Source organism: Galeopterus variegatus, unplaced genomic scaffold (genome assembly GCF_000696425.1).
Source record: "Galeopterus variegatus unplaced genomic scaffold, G_variegatus-3.0.2 Scaffold141, whole genome shotgun sequence".
NCBI lineage: Eukaryota > Metazoa > Chordata > Mammalia > Dermoptera > Cynocephalidae > Galeopterus > Galeopterus variegatus.
Genome location: NW_007726252.1, coordinates 801,981 through 829,337, shown reverse-complemented (window position 1 = coordinate 829,337; position 27,357 = coordinate 801,981). Strand labels below are relative to the sequence as shown.

At 38.2% G+C, this 27,357-nt stretch overlaps 1 protein-coding gene across 1 annotated transcript in view; it reads right to left on the bottom strand.

The window, feature by feature from the left end:
* AIM1 (absent in melanoma 1) overlaps positions 1-27,357 on the bottom strand; it is a 184,317-nt gene that overhangs the window by 16,480 nt on the left and 140,480 nt on the right. Inside the window, exons 4-13 of the mRNA XM_008590505.1 lie at positions 22,596-24,933; positions 19,524-19,571; positions 19,318-19,436; positions 17,681-17,843; positions 14,245-14,384; positions 7,119-7,245; positions 5,336-5,371; positions 4,414-4,571; positions 3,564-3,690; positions 3,329-3,474 (exon numbers count right to left, since the gene is read on the bottom strand). Of these exons, the coding sequence (XP_008588727.1) occupies positions 3,329-3,474; positions 3,564-3,690; positions 4,414-4,571; positions 5,336-5,371; positions 7,119-7,245; positions 14,245-14,384; positions 17,681-17,843; positions 19,318-19,436; positions 19,524-19,571; positions 22,596-24,933 (3,402 nt within the window). The remainder of the gene's footprint in view (positions 1-3,328; positions 3,475-3,563; positions 3,691-4,413; positions 4,572-5,335; positions 5,372-7,118; positions 7,246-14,244; positions 14,385-17,680; positions 17,844-19,317; positions 19,437-19,523; positions 19,572-22,595; positions 24,934-27,357) is intronic.

Below are 27,357 nucleotides of genomic sequence, written 5' to 3'. Positions count from 1 at the left end.
AAGAGGATAAGTCATATCACATAAATGGGTTCCAGGCAAAACTCTGGGTCTGTAACAAATGAGGAAACAGAGGGTTAAAGGCCTTTTTGTTTGACTTCAAGGTTCGGAGGAGAAAAAGCCAGGGAAGATGGAGAAACTGAATACACAGGAGAGGAGGCAGCAACTGAGCATGTCCAAAAATCAGTTTTATCTAATCCTTTTTTTTTTTTTTTAAACTAACAAGTGTGAGTATACTATCCCCCCTAAAAGTAAAATAAAGTGAGCAAAACCCAGCATTCAGGTAAGCCTATCTAATTCACTGAGGCTGAAGCAGAAAAACAATTAACTAAGATGTTTCTCAAATTGACAGTAGTGTTGTTTTCCTCCCAAGATGCAGCCCCAGATGAATCATGCATGGATATGGGCGGGGAGAGGAGGAAGGACAAACCCAAAAACCTGGATCTGAGATTCTCTGCTTTATTTATGATCTAGAGTCTACTCTTAACCTATACTTGGGACTTTTGAGTAAATTCCTCTCTGTCCTTGTTCAAATGTATTCTGTACACATGAATCAACACTTCTCTTTAAAAATTGGTGGGGGGAGAGAGGCAAGTTCAGGTACTAGCAGGTCCCAGCCTGGTGGAATAATTGCTCTGAATTAAGAGCAGCAGGCAAACCTGCCTTTCTGTGGGAGGCCAAAGGAAAAAGAATTTAAAACAACAGCAAGCTTATTTTTTATCTTAACTCTAGAAATATTTCATTTTGCTCTTAGTTCTAAAAAAATTAGCCCAATTCCCACTATTTGAGCAAGAGTATAGCATAGAACTGGTAAGCAGGACTGTGTAAGAGAATTTCTCTGGACATTCCAATAAGAAAGGAAATGCAGTTCCTAAAAACCTCAATTGTTGGTTTCATGAGCATCCTTCCTGAAGGCTGTTCTCTGTATCAGAGCTAATAATGAGTTCACTTTCCATTTATTACACCTGTAATAGTAAGTCTCTTGGGAGACACTTTCACAGAACAAGAATTTCAAAGTTTTTTTCTGACTTTGCGTTCCATCCTAAGAAATAAAGAACCAAACTAAAATGCCTATTTACCAATAAAAATAAAGCAATTCAAATAAACTACTCTTCTTTGAAACTATTAAAAATGAATAGGCTAGTCTTTCTCCCTCATCTCGGCACATCTCAACCTTCCTATCCCACAATGTTACCTCTTCCACAAAGTCTTCCCTGTGTCCAGACTGGAAATTCATCTCTCTCTGCTATGGAGTCCCAAAGCATTTAAACTCTACCTCTTTTGTAGCAGTAATTATGTTTTACATAACTATTGTAACTTCTTTGAGGACATAGTGTAATTCTTTGCATATAACAGACCTCAATAAATATTTTGTCAAATGACAAACTAAATGAAAATGAGGAAGCAGCTGGCCCTGGTAAGTACAGAAGCCCTTCCACATCCAAAGCATTTAAAAGGAAGTGGGGTACGTGCGCGTGTGTGTGTGCATGCCTCCCTTCAGTACCAAACTCAACTGCCACAACCAGAAAAAGCCCAAGCCAGGAAGTGCAACTAGAAATTACTAAAAATAGAAACATAAAAGCAACATTTTATAAAGGAAACTGATTTCAAGTAAGCAAGGGCTGGGTAAGAAAAAAAGGAGGTTGGCTCAGGATACAATAATTCTACCTGTGCTAACAGTAATCTACATAAATGTCCTAAGGGAATTCTACCTAGTGTCCTTTTCCTTCTTTTGCTAGGGTGGATGACTGCGCTCTGACTAATGGAAGTAACACTCCTATGAGTATCAAAACATACAAGTGTTTCACCAGATTGAGTCAATCACTATATTTTCTTTCTAAATAATTAGCTTTAAAGACAAGCTAAAATACTGCAAAGCCACAACATTTCAGATGACTTCTGCCTTTTGTAGATAGCCAACTATAATTCTAAAATGTTAGGGCTCCAGAATAGTACCCAACAGAAAGCATTTCCTGCTAAGAATGGAAGACCACAAGTCACTGATGTCATTCTGCCAAGATGCACCACAGCCAACAGCCTACACAAAGATTTAGTGAATATGACTAACATTAAAAGTAGTACACTATAGACACATCTCAAATATCCAGGGCTATGGTGGGAGGCCCTATGAAATACAATTAGATTGAGGCTACAATGATTCAAATAGCCTATTTCACTCATGACGTCAAAAACCTAACACACTTTCAACAGAACCAATGTAAAATTATTTCATATAATCATTTAAGAATACTCTCACTTGTAACAAATTAGAACAGACATTAGCCTGGATCATAAGAATAATAATGTAACTCCCTATAATAGCCAGCTGCTGTTTTTACCCATCTGATATCTACCCTCACTCTTTCTGATGTTCCTGGGGAACTACCCACCCCAATCATATCTGAGTGGCTCCTATGGGACAGACCCTACATCTCAGCTCTAGGAAGGGCACATAACCCAGGTACAGCCATCTCCCCGGCTATAGTGATTGTGTCAAGCAAGTGCACATGACCCAAGCCTAGAGAATCAAAGAAACCTGGAACTTGTGAGGGAAACAGAAGCTCTTTCCACTGCATGAAATGAGTTGAGAGAACAAAAGCCAGATGCACCCACCAGGCACAAGATGAAAAGGGCCTGTCTAAAGTAAAGCCAACATAAAAAAGCCCAGTCAAGAGAGAGAGAAAGTTCTGATGACAGTGTGATCCTCTGCATCCAGCCATGCCTGAAGCAAATCTCCAGGGCTTCTCAATTACATAAGCCAGTCCATTTTTGTCACTTGAGCCAATTTAGCTTGGCTTGCAGTAACTTGCATCGCAGAGTCTTGACTGATCATCTTTCAATGAAAACTTGCTTTACCGTTAATAAAGCGCTCAATTGCCAACTCTAGGTACACCGAAACAATTGTTTTTATGTCAAAATAATAGTGAAGAAATACACTGGAGCTGGTGTAGGACCATAGGAAAATCTAATGGGACTTTGTCCCAACCTCAAGTTTTAATGTTAGATTACTATTATTATTTGATTCCCTTCATGAGAAATTCATGATCTTTCCACACAGAATGACAATGGAAGCAGACCTGTAGATTTCTATCATGACACCCAAAAGCCTACTTCAATGTTGTGTTACATGTTAAAAAAAAAAAAAAAAAAAAGATTATCCGAGAAAGATTTTTTAAAGAAGTGAGGAAAGTATGGCAGTAAATATTACATGACCAATTTAATGTTCAGCTGTTGAGATATTTGAGTGCCTACTTTGTGTGAGACACTGTTAATTTAACACAAACCAAGGTGAAACCCATGTTTAAAATTGCAACTGGATTATTTCACTTACACTCCACTCAGTACGTTGATAGACTGTGTCTTCACTCCATATCCAGTTTCCTTTAAATTAGCAACAATTCCTAATACATCAATACTGGAACCTTTGGATCCAAAGTTTTTTTCACTGTACATTATCATGTGAGCATTTGAAAAATCCTATTGAGAAAAAAACTCAAAATTAAAAGGCTAGCCATTTACTATCCCCAAAAGACCAAGTATTAGCCATTAGCTTTTCTTTAACTTACACCTAATATAGGTCGTAAAGACTGAAGTTCGCCATTGTAACCTCCCCAATCTTTCCAGTCCTTGTATTCTCCTTCTTCTAGCAAATACTGATGGCCTGTATATCCAGGCTTTTCATAAGCAACCCAACTGCAGTAGAAAGAACATGAAGGAATAGTAATTTTCAGACATGTTAAAAATTTTTCCAATGTACATATCAGTCTCATTAACAAATGAAAATAGTTATAAAACTAGACATCAACATATGTGTTATTATTGGAATTCTCTAAAATTTAGGAAAATAACAGAATGGTCCCAAGGAAACATCCTAAGAAACATACATCAGAGTTCTGTAAAGGAGTGTAGGGGAGTATGTATATGTACGTGTGTGTGTGTGTATGTGTGTGTTTAACAAAAACTGATTCAAAAGAACCTCAGCAAATAAAACTGGATAAACTTTCTTTGAATAATAATTAAAATATTATTAATTTTTGACTATTTACTAGAAAAATTTCAGTGTATATTTCTATAGGAAATGTGTAAGATCTATAAAATGCAAAAATATTGTAAAAATTAGAAAGCAAACTAATAGTTCAATAGTTTGCACCCTAATTCTAATAAGCAAGATTGTGGACTTGATCAATCTGGATAGGCCAATCAGTCAGCTTTGGTTGGTGTGCTGACCCTACTCCAGTTCCTTAAACTGCTTTCTCAAACCCAGGTCATCATAGGCTAGGGAGAACATGGATATAGCTGTCAAAATTCACCTTACCATAGAATCAGGAATGCTGTCTTTGGGGATAAAAAAAAGGGGAAAATGTATTACTTTATTAAGGAAAAAAGAAATCCTTACAGGTCACCCCATCTACTTACATGCCTCTTAGAACTTTCATAGACCCTACTGATGTCAATGACAAATGATCGTCTCCAGTTGTTTCTTCTGTTTCACCTCCTTCCATGAGAAAACTACACGTCTCTGTTTCTAGTTCCATACATTTTCCTTCAAAGAAAGGCTTTTCATAAATAACAACCTACAGGAGAAATGAGATGTACTAGTAATTTATAAGAAGTTAAATATCTCAACAGCTAAACATTAAGTCAGTCATTTAATATCACCAAGTCCTGGAACACAAATTAAAATTTTCTAATCATATTTTAAAAAATTAACTAAATAATAGCATCTGATAATATAGTTTTTAAAAAATCAGGCTTTTTTTCCTGATGTGGTGTGTGGTATAGCCCGAAGCTATGGTTCAAAAGGCAGTTTTTAAATAATTGTTTTTTGTTCAATGTCTAGAACTGATATTTAGAATTTTTCTTGGGCCAAATTAAGGTACCAGAGGATTCTAAAGTTGCTTTAAAAATGAAAAAAACTATAGCATCAAAGTAGGTGGCATAAATATAGGAAGCAGGAATAGCAGAAAGAACATTTTCTCTTGAAAGTTTTTTTCCTGGCTAACTGGCAAGTAGCAACAGGCCCTGCGATTAGTAAATACGACCACAAATTATAAACTTATTATATAACTATGAACTTTTGAGCCATGGCCACACATGCTCTGTTAGTGATAACTAGTGCCATTAGCATCATCTTCCAGCCTGAAGGATAGCACATGGAAACTGGGACAACTTCCTTTGGCTGCAATTGTGTTTGATGGCTTATATGTGAAGTCACACAAGCATTATCTTTATGGAGATGGACTGGGAATAAAATTTTGAATATACATGTACAAGACATATTGTGTGTGTGTACGTGCGCACACACACACACACACACACACACACACAGAGTTTTTACCTTTGGGTCTGTAGGAAATTCAACTTTACGACCACCCTGAAAAGAAAAATAACATAGTAAGAAAAACAGTTTTTCACTGAGACATTACCATTTCATGCTGCCCATAGCAGTATATGGTAAGCCATTGAGAACCTTCCAGTGTGACTTTGTTCCAGTTTGTTTTAATTTACATGAGACAGTTCTAAAATGATGAACAATGCAGAGGAAGATGGTCTAGAGCAGAGTCTCACACAGGTAGTCTATAAGCTGAATCTGCATGTTTGGTATGTTTTTTGACCTAATAAGTTTTTTTTTCTAACTCAGAAAATTTCTCATAAAAATCCATATTTCTCACTGCTCTTGAAAAACCATCCTAAGATCTGATATCTCTGGACCCAAATTTTCACAGGCAGCAACCTTCACCTTCTGCTTATGAATCCTACACTGGGCTCGTCTTTCAGCCGGGCACAGGCTGCAGTGTGACCGTCTCCAACACTCCCTTTGGTTCAACTCCCAGCCAGCTTCACTCCTCTGAAGTCTCTGCCTGACCCCTGCAGGCATTTGATTTTGCAACCCTTGGCCCATAAAACTACTGATGTTCACATAATACAATCTGGAAAACTCTGGAATAACCACATAAACTATTAGATAAAATTTAAAACATCCCAAAAGGATAGGTCTACGGGAGGTTGTTACACTCATTTAATAAAAGGCTTTTTAAAAATTAAAAAAAAACTTACTAAAAATAAACAGAGAAAACGTGTTACATAAAAATATTAATCAGGTCGTAAGATCAGCAATAGGAAAGTTAAAATCAGCAGTCAGGGAAAGTAAGAAGGATATTTTTCACCAATATATCTTTAACAGCTTTTTAAAAAGTGTAGCCAAAGATGCTCAAATGTACCAAATGAACTGTAATTACAAAGGAATGTGGCTGATTTTATCAGCAAACCAAACATACAACCAAGTAAGTGTGCTTTTCAAAAGTAATCCTTTTCAAAAGCTGTAAAATTCAATTTTAAAACTGCTTTCAAAACCTGGCGCAACACTTTTTCACAAAAATAACAAAACTTTGTTCTTTGAAAGTGGATTTAATTTTAGAAAAATAAAAAGCCCAAATCATTTGCATTAATACCAGCAAACATACAGGTAACTAAACCAAATGCTTTGGAAGGAAGGATAAAATTAAGATCAAAACAAAACTGTCTTCCCAACTTTCTAATTTGTCTCAAATTGAAAGTAGGCACTCAACATTCATGAGCACATAGTGCTCAACATTGGGACAAGACTGATGCAGCCTGGTTCCTCCCAAAGCTTACAGTCTAGCAGAAAAAGACAATGAACAAGGCAAAACATGGGAGAAGGCAGAGGAAGTACAAGTCTCCTTTCTATGACAAGTACTTGGGAGGACAGCGCTCATTTGGACATCCAGCCTCAGCACCTCCCCAGCTGCGCCCAGCCTAGCCACCCGTCATGACAACTGGCTGGTCCTCCACGTGCCCTGCCCTGTCCCAGCTCTGCAGCTGGGCTCACACAGTGCCTTCTCTGACAGCTCCATCTAAAATGATCCTGCTCACTTTTAAGACCCAACTTGATTTATCATGAAGCTTTCCTAATTACCTATCCTCTTTCTCTGTCGCATCACCCACAAGTTGGAATTTTATTTATCCTTCCTCCTGTTTTTCCATGAATGTTGGTTTTTAAAAAGTCAGCTTCATTGCTTCAAAGTCACATCCTATGAATGATCAGTGTCAAGCTTGAGAAAGACTCACTGCCTTCAAGAACACTTTGATTTCATTTTTACCATTTTCAGAGGCCGCATGGATCCAATGTATGCTGCTTCTGTATCCCAGAAGGATAAGTCAGGGTATTCACCAGGTTCCAGGATGAAAGGGACACCCTGAAATCCAGGTTCTTCATAAATCAGCCATCTAAATAACCACCAAGGAAAGAAAGAAATGGAGACAACTCATCATTTATTTCAGTTTTTCTTCCTGTTTGGTACATAGGACTCTACTGACAAGGGAGGGAAAGAACAGGAGAGGATATGGACCCACCTGATGGACGGGTACACAGAGGTATTAGGATAACGTCAGACTCAAGGAGGAGTAAGCCATGCTATGCTCCTCTTCTTGGTCTTTTACTTTCCTCCTTGGCTGGCTTTGCCCATTTACTTTAATTTATATTATGAATCACTTCTAAGTGTAAATGTCTCTATTACTTCCAAGTAATAAAAGTAGTTATCTTGTTGCACTATATGTACTTAGAGAGGCCCTAGTTAGGAAATCGCAAGTCTTGTTTTAAAAGGTAACATCTCATTTATAACCAAAGAATAGGATGTTTCACCTAATCATTTGTCAGTGTCAAAAATTAATATCAGCTAACATCTCCCCAGAGGTTACCAGAATGCCACTCGCAATTCCATCTAATCCTCACAACGATGCCATGAGGAAGGAATACTATTGTCCCCATTTTACAGACGAAGGTAAGTAAGTTGCCCAAAGCCACGCAGCTGTGAGTACCAAAGGTAGGGCTGATACAAGGTGACTCCAGAACCGGGCTCCTAATCACTTTTTAATTTTTTTTTTTCCTTTTTGTCTTTTTTCGTGACCGGCAACGGATTGCAACCCTCAGTGTCGCGCCCGTACCGGACCGGGACCGGCAACGGGATCGCAACCCTCGGTGTTGCCCCTGCACCTCGCTCAGCCAGTGAGCGGCCGGTGACCGGCAACGGATCGCAACCCTCAGTGTCGCACCTGTACTGGACCGGGACCGGCAACGGGATCGCAACCCTCGGTGTTGCCCCTGCACCTCGCTCAGCCAGTGAGCGGCCGGTCTGTATGTGGGATCCGAACCCTCGGCGGGAGCGCCGCCATGCTCCCAAGCGGCGCACTGTAGCAGTGTGCCACCGGGCCGGCCCTCCTAATCATTTTTTGAGGGCAATTTTTCTCACCATTGGGAGTGCACTGAACGTAATTTACTCTTTTCACAATTACTCAAGATCATCACTGTGAGCATTACTTAATGCACAGTGGAGTCTTTGAAAGTTGTAGGAGAGCTTGTTCCACAAAGCTTTTTGAGTTCTTGTTTCTGATTTTATGGCTTTTCAGTACCACACCCTTCTCTCAGACTTGTCATCTGTCCCTTCTGCTTCAGTCAGGGAGCCAGCAACCCCGCCCTCCTCCAATGTGCCAGAAACCAGAAAATCATGCATGTTAGAACTGTCTCTAAAGTCTGCAAAGTCTTCTTGCAAACTTCTTAGTTCCTGGGAGGGCTCTGAGAAGGTGAGGTTGCTGGAGAAGTAACTGTTATATAAGAGAGGTGTTAATGTACCCCCTTCATAAACCAACACAGAATTCTCGGTGATCACCTATACACTCCAATTCTTTGTTAGTCTCACTAAAATGCCCCACCTGTGGCACTCCACCATGTTCCCAGACACCATGCCAAGAAAAGGATGGCTGTAAATAAAATATTTTATCAGCAAAATGGGTCCGAGGCTCCCTTCTTTGCTTTTCTCTTGTTCCCGATTTTGGCCCAAGGCACTCTTCTGGTGATGGTTTTTGTTAAAGATTCTCTTGGACAAATTGGTAACTTCTTTAGATCCACAAATTATATGGGGATTTACAACCAGAATCTTACTGATGATTTGTCAACATAAAAGGATGCTCAAAGGCTGGGTGTGGTATACGGGTGGGGGATCAGAACTAATCACTGTTAGAAGTCAGGATGACGGTGATGGGGTAAGGGACGTCCAGATGATGAGGAGGTGGCATGAATGAGGGGCTTCTGCGATGCTGTTAATGTTCTATTTTTTTTTTTTTTTTCTGGTGATGGTTACCTTGTGTATTCACTTTGAGAAAATTCACTTGGCTTATACACTTAGAATTGTTGTGAACATTTTTGTATAAATGTTATACTTCAAAAACATTTAAGGAAAAAAGAGGCTTATCTTTTAAATACCACTGTAAGGCTCCTAAACCTCAAGAAAATAGAAGCTAAGAATGGAGTACTTTAAACTTCCTTATGTTTAAAGCATGACATATTTTTTGGAGCTCAACCTAACACAGGCACACTACACATGAATTTGTGCCCTAACTAAATAATGGCAGTTCTGTAATAAATTGTGTTATTAGGTAAACAAGTCAAGAAGGCCTCGAAGTCTGACTCCTTCACAAGAGAACAGGGTTAATTTTTCATAAGCAGAATGTATGGCTCATGAGTAAGTGATTCTGAGATTTTGAAATGATGCTTAATCAACTACCCTTTTCATGAAGTCTTTCCTTCTATAGTTTGAGTTCTGAAGAGATTTATTCATCTGATATTAAATTTCACTCTCTTTGAAGCATGTGTTTTAGTCACAGAACATTTATAGAAAGAATGAAATTTTAGGTAAAGGGGAATTTGTTTAAAAACCTAACACAAAAACTGATACATGTGAAGAGACTGCTGTTCTGAAAGTACTTCCTCAGTGAGTGGGTGCTGAGGGCCAGCTGGGTAACTCAGACAGACATTTATGAATGTTGGGTGGACTTTGGAATTTGAAAACTCATATGCCGAGTATGATTCATTTTTCCTAAATTGTTCCAACGAGATACATTATTCCTGAGGCCATGAGGAGAGGGGCAAACTATCTTCAGGCAGTGTTGTTTCAGTTTCTAAAGGTACTCTTTTATTGTCCCATGCACTTAACAAGAGTTTTGCCTATATACACAAAAAAGTATGACTTTAAGGTGGTACTTAAACAGTACGACCATGAAGTATGAGGTTTTTTTTAAAAAAAACATAACAAATGCACACATACAAATGAATATTGTTAAAGTAATAGCAATGGCCATCTATGCGTTTATTAAAAATATTTGTGTAATTACTCTTTTAGAAATACCCTTTGAGTCATGCAAGAAAAATCGGTCTTATCTTGTTCACTTGTTCTTCTTAAACCAGAAACGGTAATTCCAGGTGGATCCTAAGTCTTACTCCCCAGATATGGCTATACATGAATGTTGGCCATTCACAGAAACCAACTGGATACCTGAAAGATTAAATATGAATGTGCCGACTTTGAGGTTATTTAAAAGAGAGTGGGCTGTGAATCTCAAAGGGAAAAATGTATCTTTACAATGGAGAGATGTGGGAGGCACCACTTTAACTAAGCAATCAAACTTGGTATCATTAATGGGTAAGCTGGTTAGCACATGCCACCTGACATGATGCAACATAAATATATGGTACTACCTATATGAAGTGTCCTTGCCGAAACTGTTCAACCTGAATCTAATCATACCTCTAGACCTAATCCCTATTATATAGAAAATTCAGGCAAGAGAGGAACAAGTTAAATGATATCATAAGGAAACACTCAGACAAATCCAGAATGTGGATATTCTCTAAGACAGCTGGCCTAAGTTCTTTAAAAAGTCAGCAGCATGGGAACTAAAGATGGGGGTACTCCAGAGATTAAAAGAGACTTAAAGAGACAGAACAACCAGATGAATTTATATGAATCTTAACTGGATCCTGATTAGAAAAAAACAAATCTATAAAAGATATTCCTGAGGCAACTGGGGAAATTTGGTTATGGGCTACAGATTAGATAGGATCATGGACAAATTGTTAATTTTCTTAGGTGTAATAATGATAGTTACACAGGAGAATGTCATCATAAAGAGATCCAGGCTGAAGTATATAGGAACGAAGGGTCATGATGTCTGCAACTTACATTCAAGTGCTCAGGAGAAAAAACGGTAATGTAAAATGGCAAAATATTAGCAATTATTGGATCTAAGTGGATGGTATGTGGTTGTTCTCTGAACTATTCTTCCTACTTTGGTGTATGTTTGAAAACCTTCATAATAATAAATTGGGCTCTGATATGGTATACTCCACAATGAAAAATACATGGTGACTACTATATAGCAATGAAAAAAGAGTAAATACAGATATACATATAAACATACATATAAATGTTATGTTTTCTTTTGTTTAGGTTCCTATTTTTCTTCCCAATCTCTAAATATAAAAGTGCCTAAGGCTCATATGGCTTCTCTTCCCCTAACTACACTGACTTCCTTTGGGATCTCATCTCAGGGCTGGTTTAAATACCTTCTTTATGCTGATGACTCCTAAATTTATATCTCTTGCCTCTTTCTTGAACTCCAACCTCACAAAGCCAATCACCTTCCAGCCCTGCTATTTGAGTAAGCAGTTGGCATCTCAGACTTAATCTGTCCAAAACTAATTCCTGAATGTCACTCTCCCTTCCACCTTGCTCCTCCAAGTCTTCTCATCTCAATAAATGCTGGGGTTCCAAACTCTGGACATATAATCTGTCAATAAATGCTGTCAGTTCTACCTTCCAAATACATCCAAACTCTGCCCATTTTCTGCCACCACTATCACACTGTCCAAGCCACCATCACCTCCTGCCTGTATGACTACAGCTGCCTAACTGGTTTCTTTGCTTCCACCTTTGCTTCTTTACAGTCTGTTTTCTACACAGCAGTTAGAATGATCCTTCTAAAACACAAGTTAGATCCAAATTCTCCAGTGATTTCTTATGCCACTTAGAATACATCAAAACCCCCTCCTAAGGCCTTCCAGGCCTGACCTGGCATGAAGCCTGCCTCCCATCACCATCCTCCTAGCTGACTCTGCTCAGGTTCCCTGGCCTCTGGTGTCGCCCAAGCACACCCAGCAGGGCTTCTGCAAATGCTGTGCTTCCTGCCTGGGAAGCTCCCCCTGCCCCTCTTCCCTCAGCTAGCCCCACAGCAGCCTCCCCCACTTCCTTCAGGTCCCTGCTTAAATGTCACCAGAGACCTTTCCTCACCTCCCTATCTAAAATAGCACTGCCCCTGCCCCTCTCTGTAGCTATGTTTCTTGCAGCCTTTACCACCTGACATATTACACGTGTATTTGTGTTGTCTATTCCTACTAGATGGACAGCTCCATGAGAGCAGGGACATTATTTCATGTGCTCACTTCTGTATTCCCAGTGCTCAGAAAAGCACCTGGCACACAGTAGATGCTTAATTGATTAATTAACAGATTTACTGAAACATATACATCTCATAGACAGTGTTTTGGGTTTACATTTGTTAAAGTCCCAATTCCTTGTCATACTTTGGGTATGCTGAGAAAAAGCCTTTCCTAATTCCTACCTCTAAATTAATCACCTTTAGAAATCTGACAGCCTTACAAGGCCTACGTAGGGTACCAATTGACATAACTCAAAATGTACACTATATAAAAAGCAGTATAAAAAATGACTGTCCTTGAACAATGACTTTATACATCAAAGGGAGATATTTAATTAATATTACTCTTTATACCCTAAATTCTGCCCTAATAAGTATGGCTTTGTGTACTGACAAACTATGACTACAGTCTTTCCTTGCTATATATCTCACTTATCTGGGTAGAAGGAGGTTGTTTTCCAAGAGGTGGGGGTTGGCATAGGGAAGAAACACTCTGGGGCTTCTAGGGTGCTGGGAGTGTTCTAGGCCTTGACTTGAGTGATACCTACCTGGGTGCTCAACTTATTATTTGTTCAACTGTACATTTACCCTCTGTAAACTTTTTTCTAGGTGTGTGACATTTCATAATGTTAAAGACAAATAAATAAACAAACAGTCACAAAGGAAGTCTAACTCATACTTTACTCCCTCTACAAAACCCCAGATAAATTGTTGTCCATTCTCTGCTTGAATACCCCCTGTGATGAGAAACTCCCCACCTGGAAAGGCAGCCCACTTCTATTTTAACCACTCTAACCATTAGAAAGCTCTTCCCTGGATCAAATTAAAAGCTACCTCCTAATTTCTACTGTTCCACAACTGCCCCCCACCCCAGGCCTCCTATGAAATAACAGAGAGCAAGTCTAATTTCTCTTCTATATGACCATCTTCCAACCATTCAAGGAAAACTTCTACTCCCAAGCCCAAATCTCAATAGTCACACTTCCTACTTCCTGATTCCTGAGGGCCAAAAATCAGACTCTGTGATCTCTAATTTACCTAATTCCTACTGCACAATCAAATCATTTTTCTAAGAACAATAGTAAAACAAGACTTTTAGTAATCTATAGAATGCAAAACATATGATTAAGGAATGCCTTATCATTCACTTCCTATGTCACTTTATGAGATAGACTATAAACTTTTTGACTGCATATCCCACTATTAAAAACTTTTGAGCATTCTCTGAATATACGAATATTTATAAATTATAAACATTACCACTGCACAAATACATTATGCATATTAGAAAACAAACACAAAAGTAAAATCTTAAAAGGAGGATATTTTAATAAAATATAAAGAAGCTTTAATGTTTTTTCCTGCATCAGTGGATGTCTTTCACATACCCTGGGCTGTGCTCTCTACTTTAGCAACCACTTTCTTTAGTACTGAAATCTGTACTTTCTATCCTAATTTCTCTCTCATCTGAGATATTCCCATTTCCTTCAAAATATTCCTGCTGTTTCCTGTGATTTATGAAACCAACATCCTAGGGGCTTTGGACAGCACTGTGTGAACATGCTAAAGGAAGTATCATGTATGTTGGCTTCTATCCCACCTGAAATATGCAGGTTTCATGCCTGGAATGACCTCCTCTGAATTACCAAGAAGGTATAATCTGTTATTCAGCTTTGAATGAATCAGGTTCCTCTGCAATAAGGAAAGCCCTACATTTAAAATGCAGTTTCCCTCCATACTTCCTCCAATAAATCATCATTGTTTTATAAGAGAGGTAAACCATGGTAACATAGACGCAAATGAATCAGAATTTTACGTGCCTTATAAAAAATACCTTTTAGTCAATAATTATCCAACAGGACAACAAATCAGACAAAGAATATCTTAAGCCCTGTTCCCAGTACTACACTCACAAAAAAAGCTTCATTAAAATTGTATTTGAAATAAAATACTTACGTGCCCCAGTGTACTTGAATGGAACAAGTCTTCTGCATTACACCAAATCCCTGCATTTCTTCAGTATCATCAAAGTAGGAAGTTAGGAGTCCTAAGCCTTCTGGTTCAGTAAATAAGTCAATTTGACTAATTCTGTAATCCTGAGAAAAAAATATATAGATATATGCATATATAATATTAGTATACATATATAATTATTAATTAATAATTAATAATAGTTAATGTATTTAACTCTATAGTAAGCTCATTATTCTTTTTCTTAAAAATAATTTTAAAAAGGGCCGGCCCGGTGGCGCACTGCGCTAGTGCGCCGCTTGGGAAGCGCGGAGGCGTTCCCGCCGAGGGTTCGGATCCCACATACAGACCGGTTCCCGCTCACTGGCTGAGCGAGGCGCGGGGGCAACACCGAGGGTTGCGATCCCGTTGCCGGTCCCGGTCCGGTACGGGGGCAACACTGAGGGTTGCAATCCATTGCCGGACACGGAAAAAAAAAATAATAATAATAATAATAATAATAATAATTTTAAAAAGGGCCGGCCCGGTGGCGCACTGGATAGTGCGCCGCTTGGGAAGCGCGGCGGCGCTCCCGTCCGAGGGTTCGGATCCCACATACAGACCGGTTCCCGCTCACTGGCTGAGCAAGGCGCGGGAGCAACACCGAGGGTTGCAATCCTGTTGCCGGTCCCCGGTCCGGTACGGGGGCAACACTGAGGGTGGCAATCCATTGCCGGACACGGAAAAAGACAAAAGACAAAAAATAATAATAATAATAATAATTTTAAAAAGCTTTAAATATACATGTACATTTCACAGAGCACCTGCCATCTTATTCCTTTCCTGTTTTCACCCATGACTTAATAATACCTCCTTTTGGGGCAGACACACTGATTTAGTCATACATCTCAGTATTACATCCAAGCAAAGATAATCAGAAATGCATTTTATTAGAACTTTGGAACATATTTCTTTTGCTCATCCTCACTTGGCTCTCCGTGGACACAGGAGTTTTGGTTCCTTTGCTCTGATATAACCATCCAAGTCCAGAGACTCTATCGAATGGTTGCACTTGGAATCTTCCTCAGCTCTTGTTTTGTGTCCATAAGCCCTCTGTGGTAACTCTCCTTGACTATGACTAAGCCTCTATGATGGTGGTTTGGTCTAAGTCAAAAAGGCAAAAGCACACATTCATGGTGATTTACAAATCTCTGCATTTTGGTAATTGTTCCATGGCCTGCATGTCTAGGGCATGTCAAACACTCTTCAAAAGGTCTTGGCTGAGTGCCTAAGCATGAATCGAATACTCACTGAACCTCTCCTATGCTGCCAAACAAGGTAAACTGAGGTACAGAGAAAATAGTAACACTTGTGTTAGTTCAGGTGAGGCTCTTTCAAACATTACCAAAAGGAGCCAATCTAATGAACTAAAAAAGTGATCCTCCTGAACACATGTTGTGATATGTTTCTTGTGTCAAGAAACCATGCACACATCTGTAAAGAAAATATAATTCATGATATATCAGGAGCCATAAACATGTTCCTACCCTTTAACGTGATACCATTCAGAAAAATTTAACCCAAAGAAATATATCAGAAAATTATGTTATTAAATGCACAAAAATATTCACACAGCATTACTTTAAATAGTAAAAAACTAGAAACAACCTTAAGATCCACTGAAAGAATAAATAATAAATAAATGATCATACTTCAGCGATACTCCAAACCATGTAGTAACATGAAAAGCATTTGCTACGTTAAGTCTACTATTATCAGGTGAAGCAGCAGATCTCTTTACCAAAATGCTTCACCCCACCTTCCTGGATGCACCCAAATCCTCACCCCCCCAGATTCTGATACCGCCCCCAGTTGGAAATCATTGCGAGATGTTACCACTAGGAGTATGAGCTTCAGGTATATGGTATATAGAGAGAAAAAGGATTGAGAACTACAGTGTTAAGGGGGAAAAATAGAACATTATACTTGTATTATGATCACTATTACAGAAAAAGAAGATTAGGATATGGCCAACAAGAAGAGAATTCAAGAAAATGAAGGGAGAGAACACTTCATGATGGTGGGATTTAGATGATATTTTTAAGTGTTGCTTTTAACCAATATTATTTGAGCAATAAATAAATCTGTAGGTAAAATATTCCACTAACAAGGACATTTTGAAATAGGGCTCTTTATGTCTTACTTATAGCTTATTACATTATATACTTAAAATTATTAAAAGATAAAATCATTTAGAATACCAAATATCATCTAAGTCATTCAGAAATGTTGATCTAGGAAATAGGTGATGCTTTCCTCTGCCAAAAACTGTTACTCATTCTTACTTATTCTCATTTTAGAACCTTCCTTTTTTCTCTATATACCTTGAAATCCTTTTTCCAATTCTTTTGGGAATATACCCAGAAGTGGAATTGTGGATTATATGAAAAATCTATATTTAATTTTTTGAGAAACCACCATACTGTTTTCCCCAGTGGCTGTACCATTTTATATGCCCACCAATAGTTCACAGGGTCCCAATTTCTACATCCAATTAATTTTTTTTTTCCTTTTTGTCTTTTTTTCGTGACCGGCATCGGATCGCAACCCTCAGTGTCGCGCCCATACTGGACTGGGACTGACAACGGGATCGCAACCCTTGGTGTTGCTCCCGCACCGTGCTCAGCCAGTGAGCGGGAACCGGTCTGTATGTGGGATCTGAACCCTCGGCGGGAGCGCCGCCGCGCTCCCAAGCGGCGCACTGTAGCAGTGCGCCACCGGGCCGGCCCCAAACACTTGGGATTTTAATTTTCCACTTGGAAGACACCATTAATTACGTTTTTAAGAGATAAGAATCATCCAAGAGGCACAAAGAAAGACTCTGATAACACCTTCTTCATCAATGAATAACAGACCAGGAAATTTTACCAATCCATAAGGTGGTCTCAAATATATCAAATAATACTTTTTAAACCCATGTGAAACTCCAGAGTTGAACTAACAGCTGAATTATATTTGATTATTTATTTTTCTAAAGTAGAATGCCTGTAAACCATTGAAGGTAATCAGAACTCATGCAGCAAAAACAAAACAAAACAAAACAAAAAACCCTAAGTAAAAGAAAAATCTGTTCATATAGAACTCATCAAAACCAGGTCACTACATAAAATACATTTGAAAGATGGGAATAGATAACTAGGAGTGAGATTTACCTTAAGAATTTGTTGTGGAAAAAATAACCAATTAAAATGTTTCTTTTCTAGTTCATGGTAACTATACAAATACTTAAATAATAAAAAATATATACTTAAAACACCAATCAAATATTTTTCCCAATCACTTATTTAATAAAATGAACATTTCCCTTGAAGTAAGAATCATCTTGGCATTCAATAAATATTTGCTGAATGAATTAAGGAAATCTAGATTTACCATAACCTACCTGGACCACATGTCTTATTGAACCAATCACCACAGGCTTATCAGACTCTGCTTCATTTCTTTCCAAAATATCTTCTATACCCCAGAGACCACTGAGTTCCAATTCTCCTTCTTCCAAGGGTATGGAGTGCCCTTCAAAATTTGGTTTTTCATACAAAATCCAACTAAGAATTAAACACACCAAAACTATTAGTTAGTCTTGGATAAGAGAGGTTTTGATTACTCAAATATTCCGGATAATAGCCACTAGACATATCATATATTAGTGACCAATTCTCTAGCAATTAAAATAGCATAAGCTCTCCCTAAAACTAAAATGTTATTGCCTATAGTTAAGCCTCTGATGATAATTCAAGAAGTGTATCAAGGTCTTAAAGAATTTTGGGGTTATTAATATGAATGTCATAGAGCAACTAATGTTCTATGGAATTCCTGTTAGTGGAGACTTATAAATGATAATATGTTAAATAAGAGGGTATTTACTATAATGTTTCTTTTTCTCCTTATATGTGCAGAAAACATTTCTGTAAGAGGGATTTTCATTTACATATTAGAGTTGTATCAATGGATATGTTCATACAAAGGACTGTATGCATGTTAATGCAAAGCATTTTAAAAACTATTCTTCCCAGCAACAGTCAAATACTAAAGAAAAACCACAGATCAACATGACAGTGCTGCAGCTAAGTGCTTATGCTTTCAAGAAAAGAAAGAAGCCAACAAAAGATGCAAAAAAAAGAAAAAAGCTCTGTTAGATTAAAAACAAAATTGTTACACAAAACGTTTTTAGTGCAATTTTCAGTTTCAAATTTAAGAATAAAAGCAAATTCTATTTTTCTAACAAATATGTTGACTATATAGAAAAACATATTAAATATATAGAAATCTAATAGGAAAGATGCTGCATATTTAAATGGAGAGCAAAAGAAAACCTTACTTATTTTTTAAACAGTCAATATCTAGAGCTTACCCTCTTTATTTCAAACAATTTAATAAACACGTACCAAAGATAAGTATTTATGCCAGATCAGTGATTCTTTTTAAGAGTTGCTTTTCTTTATTCAACTTTCCTTATATTTCCAAGAGGAAATTAAGCTGGTAAAACAATTTTAGAAACTGTCAAAGTATTTATGCTTTCACCTGTTTCTTTTCTTGAAACTATCTTTTGCTGAAAAATTATAAAGTAAATTAAATTTTAGGTTAGTCCTTCACTGAACTATCATAAAAAAGTTAGCAAAAATGTCTTTCCTTACAGATTTTTAAATAGTCACATCTGGCCCATCAACATGACTAGTGCAATTCTTATCAACCTCATTTAAGACTCAGAATATTACAGACTCTTATGTATGATTAGCCCAGAGCATTGTTATGTGCGTATATATAGGAAAAAGAAGTTTGTTTTGCACTTTCTGATTTTTCTGACACAAACATGTATCATTCTCATAATCAGAAACATGATTAAAACCAAATTTCTTGGATATGAATTCCTTATCTTAACTATGAGTAGTATTTTCTGCACTTTACATTGCTAAAGGCATAATTTTAAATAAGTAGCGAGGAGGTAGAAATAAGTAGAAAGGTAATTAAGGATGCAAAGCACAAATGCTGTAAGTGAGAAACGTAGAATGCCATTCTTACCATCCTCTGACAATTCTCAGGAGTATCACTGGAGACAGGGTCCAAGCACTGCAATCCTGGATGTCACCGAAAACTTCAATGCACTCCTCAGAGACATCGGGTTCTCGATATATCACTACCTACATGAAAATGAAAGTGGTGGCACACTTTGTTGTACTCTATCAGGCCAAAATAAAATCTAGGCTAGAAAAAGAAAATCCTCCTACCTTTCCAGGCCGGGGATTGAGTTTATTGTGAACACTTCCTCTAAGCGTCTGTAATCAGATGAACAAAAACATAACAAATAATTACAACTTTACATAACAGTCCTCTTTTCTCCACCCATGCCTTTCAGTAAAATCACAATTTGTAAGTCTTGAAACAAGTCCACCCTGATCTATGCCAGAGTTACATTAAAACTCTCTTTGAATTTGAATTCTATTAAATGAAGAGCTCTTTTTCCTCTAACTGAATTTGCTATTTCAATTTCTCCTCATTGAAATGTCTAGGATATTTCCACCAATGCTAGAAAATTCAGGGTCCAAAAGTCAGATCTATGTTTTACATCAGTTCACAGAATAAGAACCCATCTAAGATATCATAAATCAAATAATCTCAGTATAATCTCAAATAAATAAAGAGAAAGTAGAACATATTAATCATTTATCTAAAAAGAGCTGAGTCAATTTTGTGTGTTCATATACATACCCTATCAGAATTTTTTTTTTTTTTGAGTAACATCTACCATCATATAACTACTAGTCTAAATAAAAGTGTTTATGGTACATCTCACAATGTACACTTCACATGGCATATTTAATTCCCCTTTTTTGATGGACAGAATGTGTTTCCATATGGCTCCCAAACCAATCATTTGCAAGACCATCTGACAAGACCAGTAAAACCACAAATCCATCAGATAATAAAAATAGCAATCATACATGTAAAGATATTACAAAACATGGACTACTTTCAATGCTGACCAGGATGCCTATTCTAAGGCCTTCCTTTGATCTGATTGCTCTTGCATCATACCAGAGTAGAATATGCCCCGAAGACCATAGGAAGGCCCATAAAACATTGTGATAAATTAAAATGGGATGTACTTATTTATTTATATATATACATTAGAAGTAGATAAACTGAAGAAAAACCCTGAAATTTAAAACAAAACTTGGGTAAAACATTAAAGATACAATAGTTATATAATCAACAAAGTCCAGGACCTAAAGAAAGACAAAAATTTTTTTTAAATCCATAAAAAGGCCTAGAAAAAATATAAAGATATATTGTTTCTAAAAATATGTTTCTCCTTTTTACTACATTTGACTTGGTTTTCACAGGGAAACTGTATCTTCTGTTGTTAGACTCATCAGACTGTAGCCAAATAAGAGAAGTGATCTAAGAAAAATCAAAAAGAACAAAGTCATAATGAATGGGAAGTTGTCTAGTGGAAGTTTTGTGCTTGAGAGAAATCGTTAAGAATATTACAATTTCTGAGTGCTGTATGTTGATTTTTGTCTTAGTTGTTTACAGCAGTGGTTCTCAAGTGTGGCCCAGAGGCTCTGGGGGGGTCCCCCAGATCCTTTCAGGGAGTCCGTGAGATCAAAACTCCTTTCATAATAACAAGAGGTGAGATGCCTTTTCTCTCTCACTCTCTCAAGTGTACAGTAGAGTGCAAGGCTCATGGCGTGTGATCACATCATTGCTGATGGCTAATGGAATGTAAGCTTGTGTGTTCTGGTGTTTTAAAATTTTCTCAGTGTTGGGCCGGCCCGGTGGCGCACTGCTACAGTGCGCTGCTTGGGAGCGTGGCGGCGCTCCCGCGGAGGGTTCGGATCCCACATACAGACCGGTTCCCGCTCACTGGCTGAGCGAGGGGCGGGCGCAGCACCGAGGGTTGCGATCCCGTTGCCGGTCCCGGTCCGGTACGGGCGCGACACTGAGGGTTGCGATCCGTTGCCGGACACGAAAAAAAAAAGACAAAAAGGAAAAAAAAAAATTTTCTCAGTGTTAATTTCTAATATTGTAAATTCTGATGGGCATAACCCTTATAAACAAAAGCTCTTTGGGGTTCTTAATAATTTTAAAATGTAAAAGGATCCAAGACCAACAAATTTGAAACCCACTGGTTTATGAAACCACATGAAAAAGGGGATCTGCACCTCTGCTGGAAACACAACAATACATTTTGAAAGAGCTTGCAAAATCACATCCTGTGATAGGATTGTAGCAAAAGCCAATACAACACACTGAAACATGCTGCGGTGCCTTGCACAGATGAGGAAAGGTACAAGGTATTTTCTGCCTGGATAAACACTGTTGAATCATGGTCTGCACCTGCCAGAGAGCCTGGGTTACAGGATTGGCTGCTGTAATACAAGCTCCACTCATGTCTCCAGACTAGCAGAGTGATCTCTAAACCTCATATTCTGCCTTCCTCTTTCACTCTCCTCCCTCAACTTGAGTATCGAGCTTGGTAAGAAAAAGGCACAAATCCACATCAAAAACTGAATAAAGAAAATAACTTCCGGCATTCAGATAAAAGATAGAGAACTCATAATTGTTCTTCAAAAATCATTTGAGGGTACTTCAGAAAGTTCATGGATTCATATTACCTTTTAATTCTATTTTGCTATGAACTTTTCGAAGTACCTTCACATTTTGCTGTCCTCTCTATAATATTAAAGGAAAGATCAAGTGTAAGCCAAAATTCTTTACTCACCACAACTTTGCAGGAAAAAATTCCCTGATGAAACTAATTCCCAGTAAAGAGAAAATACTTTCTCAACTGCATGGGATTAAACACATATTGCTACTCATGGGAAGAAAGAGCAAATCTCACAGCGTGAAAGAAGGGATGAGGAAAAGGTTTCCTTGGCTGGGGGCTTTCCAAATAGAGGTAGCTGCTTCTCAACTCTCCAAAATTCTAAATAAAGTACTGAGCATTTTTACACAGAATAGCTAAGAAAAAGCATCTTGTCTGTCTCTGAACTCTCAAAACACCTTATCTATACCTTTCATAATACGACGTGTAAATTCACATGTGCCTTAAGATATTTGTAGTTTATTCTCCCTGCTAGGCTACGAACGCTTTGAGAGAAGGATCTTAGTACCTTTTTTTCTTGGACCTAAAAGTCTCTTGTACATGGTAGGTTTTCAAATATGTGATGAATGAATAGAAAACTATAGTACAAAAGTATAAGCATTTCTAAAAGGATAACATGAATTGCTCATTGTCTCTCTCTCCCCTTACTTTATAAATACCCCCAAATAAATGATAATATGTTGCTACTTACCATTGTATCTGATAATGACATTCCAGAAAAAGAAATGCTTGGCTCATAGCGGCTTGATTTGAAAAGACCCATGAAGTCGGTGTCACTGTTTCCATAGTTTGGCAAGTTTGATTTAAGAACACTTTCAATATGATTAGTCTTTTCCATATCATCACTGTTCTTCGGTTTTGAAAATTCAGAGAATTTAGTTTCTGGCAAATGTAGGTTGCTTTGTGAATCCAGATCTTCTTTGGTTTCCTCTTTTTGCAGGTGTTTTTCCATGTGGCTGGGACTTTTCAAACCCGAATTAGATGTATTTGACGAGCTGAAATTGAAGACCTTTAAGGAGTTGTCGGGTGGAAGGTTTGGCTGTTCTTTGTCTGAATCACAGGGCGGGGCACCCTCAGTCATGGGCTGTAACACTGAAGACCGAGATAGAGAACCGTTTTGAGAAATGCTAAAAGATGTGGTCATAGTATTGATTGATGTCACAGAAGGAGAAAAGATTTTGTCTTGTGGTAAAGAAGATAAGATACTTGAGAAAAGTGCACTTTTTTCTAGCCTCGATCTCTTAACTCCACCATCTGTAACGTCCCTGTTCTCTTTGTCATTTATTTCTGGAGTCACCACAGGTTCATCTTTCCCATTCATGTTAGTGTGCAGGGACTTGAAGAGGACACTGTGCTCAGTGGATGCACGTTTGGGTCTCAGTCTGGATTTTGTGTCAAGGTTCTGCATTAAATGTAAAACTGGTGACATTTCTGGCTGGTTTTCCTTCTTCTTCCCCAAACCAAAGGTAAACACGCTGGGATCAAACACCTTTTCTAAATTGTCTTCGTGAATAGGAGGCATGGCAAAGTGAGGGGCAGGAGAGTTTGGCACCCTGGCCTTCTTTTTCTTCTGGGGCACACAAATTGTGCTGTCCATCTTTTTTATAGTTTCAGTGAATTTTTCCATATCAGAAGAAGAGTCAAATACACTATCATCACTACCAGCAGAGATGTTCAAAAGACTAGCAGGAGTATCCTGGCCATTCACAACACTTTGATCGGGCCTTTGAGGAGTTTCTAAACGATTTCTGCTGCTGGGAGAGTTGGAGGGGCTGGATTCAGCTGTTGGGTGTGTTCGGTTGTCCTGACTTTGAGCCTGGATAGGCAGCGCTCTCTCTGATTCTGGCGGCATGACCTGTGGGCCAGATTCTGCCACATGTTCCTCTTTGAAATGAGTTTGCTTGGGTGATGTGCTCTCATTGCCCAGCACTTCCTCTTGCCGGGGAGCACAACTTGCAACGGAAACCACTTCAAGTTCATCATTGTGACAACTTGGCAACTGCACTTCTCTAACTTCAGAGCTATCTGAGATGATCTGGGAACTAACATCCTGGGTATTCTCCATGGGGAGCACGAAGGACCTGACCTGGACAAGGACCTTGGATGGACACTCATTTCCCACAGCTTCTGAGCTGTGCTCTGTGGACAAAGGAGGGTTCGCTTCTGCTCCTCCAAGTTTGCAGAGTGGCATTTTCTCATTATTCTGATGAGACACAGGCAAAATATATCCATTATGGTGTTCTGACACTTTTAGATCAGTGCATGGAAAACTGATGGGAGCCTGAACACATGCTTCTTTGGGAACATCCTCAGGAATGGGTGCAGGCAGTGAAAGAGAAGGCCCACTGGATGACTCAGCTGGGGGCTGTGAGTCAGAAAATTTATCCTGTGGCTTTGGTATGGCTGTTGGAGGTAAATCTTTGGTATCAACAACAGTGGAGATGTCTTGTGCTGTATCAGTCGTATTTTCAAGTACAAGTCTTTTGCTGTCAGCAGTCTTTGAGTCATCTTCTCCTAAGAGCTTATGGTCCTTGACAGGAATCAGAGCAGTAGCCACTTGTTCTGAAGGGCAGCCAGCATCTGCCTGCATATCTGCTTTATCTCCTTGGTTAAGCTGAGGACCCAGAGTTTGATTCTTGGCAGGCTCTCCTTCCATTCCTCTGGTTGCTGGTAGAATCTCTTCAGGGAGAGACACTTGGGTTTCAGCAGAGGTTTCCTCCACCAGCACACCATTCTGGTGACTGTTAGCCATTACTTTCTTTTCGGGTTGCTCCATTTCCTTGGCTTTTTTGGCTAAATTCAGCTTCGCCCTTCCAACAAATGTTTTATTAGAGGCAGGAGTGTTCCTTGTGCCTCGAATGTCAGCGTGTCTTGAGCTACTGTTTGCCCGTTTGTTTTCAAATAAGGAGATTTTGGTGGCAGTATTTCCTTTATGAACTGGCTGGCTAAATGAATTATGCTCATTTCCCAAACTGTCAAGATTCTTAGGGGTTTTAAGATTTAGTTCCACGTGTTTAGGCTTGGCAGGGCTGCCAAAAAAAAAAAAAAAAAGAAAGAAAGCAGTAAGATAAAGTTATTGACCTACTTTTAAAAAGTGAACACACAAATCAACTTATTACAAAACTATGAAAAGCCAACATCCTCCTGGTATATAACATTTGTTTTTAAATAAAACTATTTTTAAACAATCCTAAGTACACTATCAACTATTTTTAGTGGATGTTTTGCTTGTATATGAGAGATGAGAAGATTATATAGCTAGAAAACTCTAGGGATAAGGGTTTAACAAGATTGTCAACTACCTACTATGTATGCACAGTACTCAGCACTGGAGTTGGAAGACATCCTAAGGTCTGAAGAATATTAGACCAAATTTAATTACTTAGTGCATTCCCACACTGTAAATATGTGAATGTTTTCCCCAAATACCAATTACTGTATGTATTTTTATCATAACCTTAAAAAAATTATCTCAAAAGCCTAGGTTATAAAAAACATTCATCTATTATTGATCTCTTTAGATATTTTATTTTTCCATCCTTTTCCCACTCTGATTATATGAGTGTGTTCGCCAGAGAAAATCTGGAAAATATTTTTAAAATCACCTATAATCCTACCACTCAGAGAATATCCCTGTTAACATTTTAGTACATTTCCAGCCTTCTTATATGCATAGTTAAATATTTTTAATAGAATTGAGACAAAGTTTGGTATCTTGCCTTTTAAAAAAAGGAAGGAAGGAAGGGAATACTTAACCTTACAGTTAACATTTTTCAGGTTACTAAAAAGTTTGTTTGAAAAGTTTTCTTAATGTCTGTATAAAAGTCCATTTTATCAATGTACCATAATTCATTTACTGATTACTCAATTGTTGGTTTTGTCACTACCCACTTCTTGGGCAAAGAGAGACTCCCCTCTGTCACATTTCTTGGGTATATTACCCCATAATGGAAATAATAAGTCTTTGAATGTACACAGTGCTTTCTTTCAGAGAAACAAAATATGCTCTGTTTGGCATTTGCTGCCTCTGGTCCTGGTTCTCACACTAATTATCTGTGTGAATTTGGTTAGGTTACTTTACCTCTCTGGACTCTACCTTCTCTGTGAAAACAAAACAAAACAAAAACAGATGGTTTAGAACAGGGTTGTTTTTATTTCCCCTCAATTTATGTTTCAAGGACTCTTTTGAGTTTTCTTCAAGGGCTGCAGTTGGGGACAGTTGGGATGGAGAGATGGGGCTGTCCACCCTCCTTTCAACCAGAATCATTCCCACTTATCTGCCTCATGTATCACTTCTATATAAGCTTTCCTAGAAGAAAGGGTTCCAAAGCTTTAAAACAAACAGAAAGGGAGGGAGGGAGGGAGAGAGAGAGAGAGAGAGAGAGAGAGAGAGAAAAGAAAAGAAAGAAAGAAAGTCCAAACCATTGAACTAGTGGCTTACAAAATAAGAGATAAATAATAACCACTAACAGTCACTGATTGCCAAGCACTTGAGAAATATGGCTTACCTGATGTACAACTTCGTACACTCTATTTTAAGATGAGGAAGTTGAGGCTTAGAGAAGGTAAATAAATTGCCTGAGGTCACACAGCTAGTAACTGACAGAACTACGATTTGAAGCCAAGTGCTCTGGTTTCACATGCCATGCTCCTGACCACTATACTATTCAGCTTCTCCAAAAAGGATCAGACTAGACTCACCTGAATGAACTCCCCTGGTTCTTTCCATCTTTATCATTTAAGGAGTCACTGAATTACCATAAGAGCTATAAGATAAACTAATCAGACTTTAGAGGCCACCTTGACAATGAGAACAGAAAAGTGGAGAAGCACTGAAATTCCATGCTGCCTACTGCATGAACTTGGCCTTCAAGAAAGTTGGGCCTGAGCAGCCTCTAGAAGGGACAGGAAGTATGACTTTGGGTGAGACACTTTATCCTTCTGGATAAAATGAAAAGACTGGGCTAGATACCATCAAGTCCTCCTCAGATGCAGCACTAAGAATTTAGATTTTCATTTTTTTAAACTTCATTTAAATACTAAATTTGATACATGCTCATAAATTTCTCCCAGGCTTTGCTTTCCCCGAAATCTCCCTAAGATATCTTGGCTCTCTTATTATAGGTCCATATCTTAAATTTAAAAGCAAAATTAACTTATAAGTATTTCCTTAAAGATTAAATTCTAAAACCAGCAAGATGATGTCAATTTTTAAAAGCTAACAGTTAATGAGGGATGATCACATACCAGGGAATATACATTTTAAAAATTCTCACTAATCAGCTCTAGGAACAGCACTCAAGTCAAATGTAAAAGTGTATTTTAGGATGTAAATGGAAAACTTTACAGGTTAGCCAACAAGCTACTTTAAGGACAGGAAACACACATCTGCACATTAAAGATTTACACCAAGATCAAAATACATTTTACAACCATACTTTCTGTGTTATTAA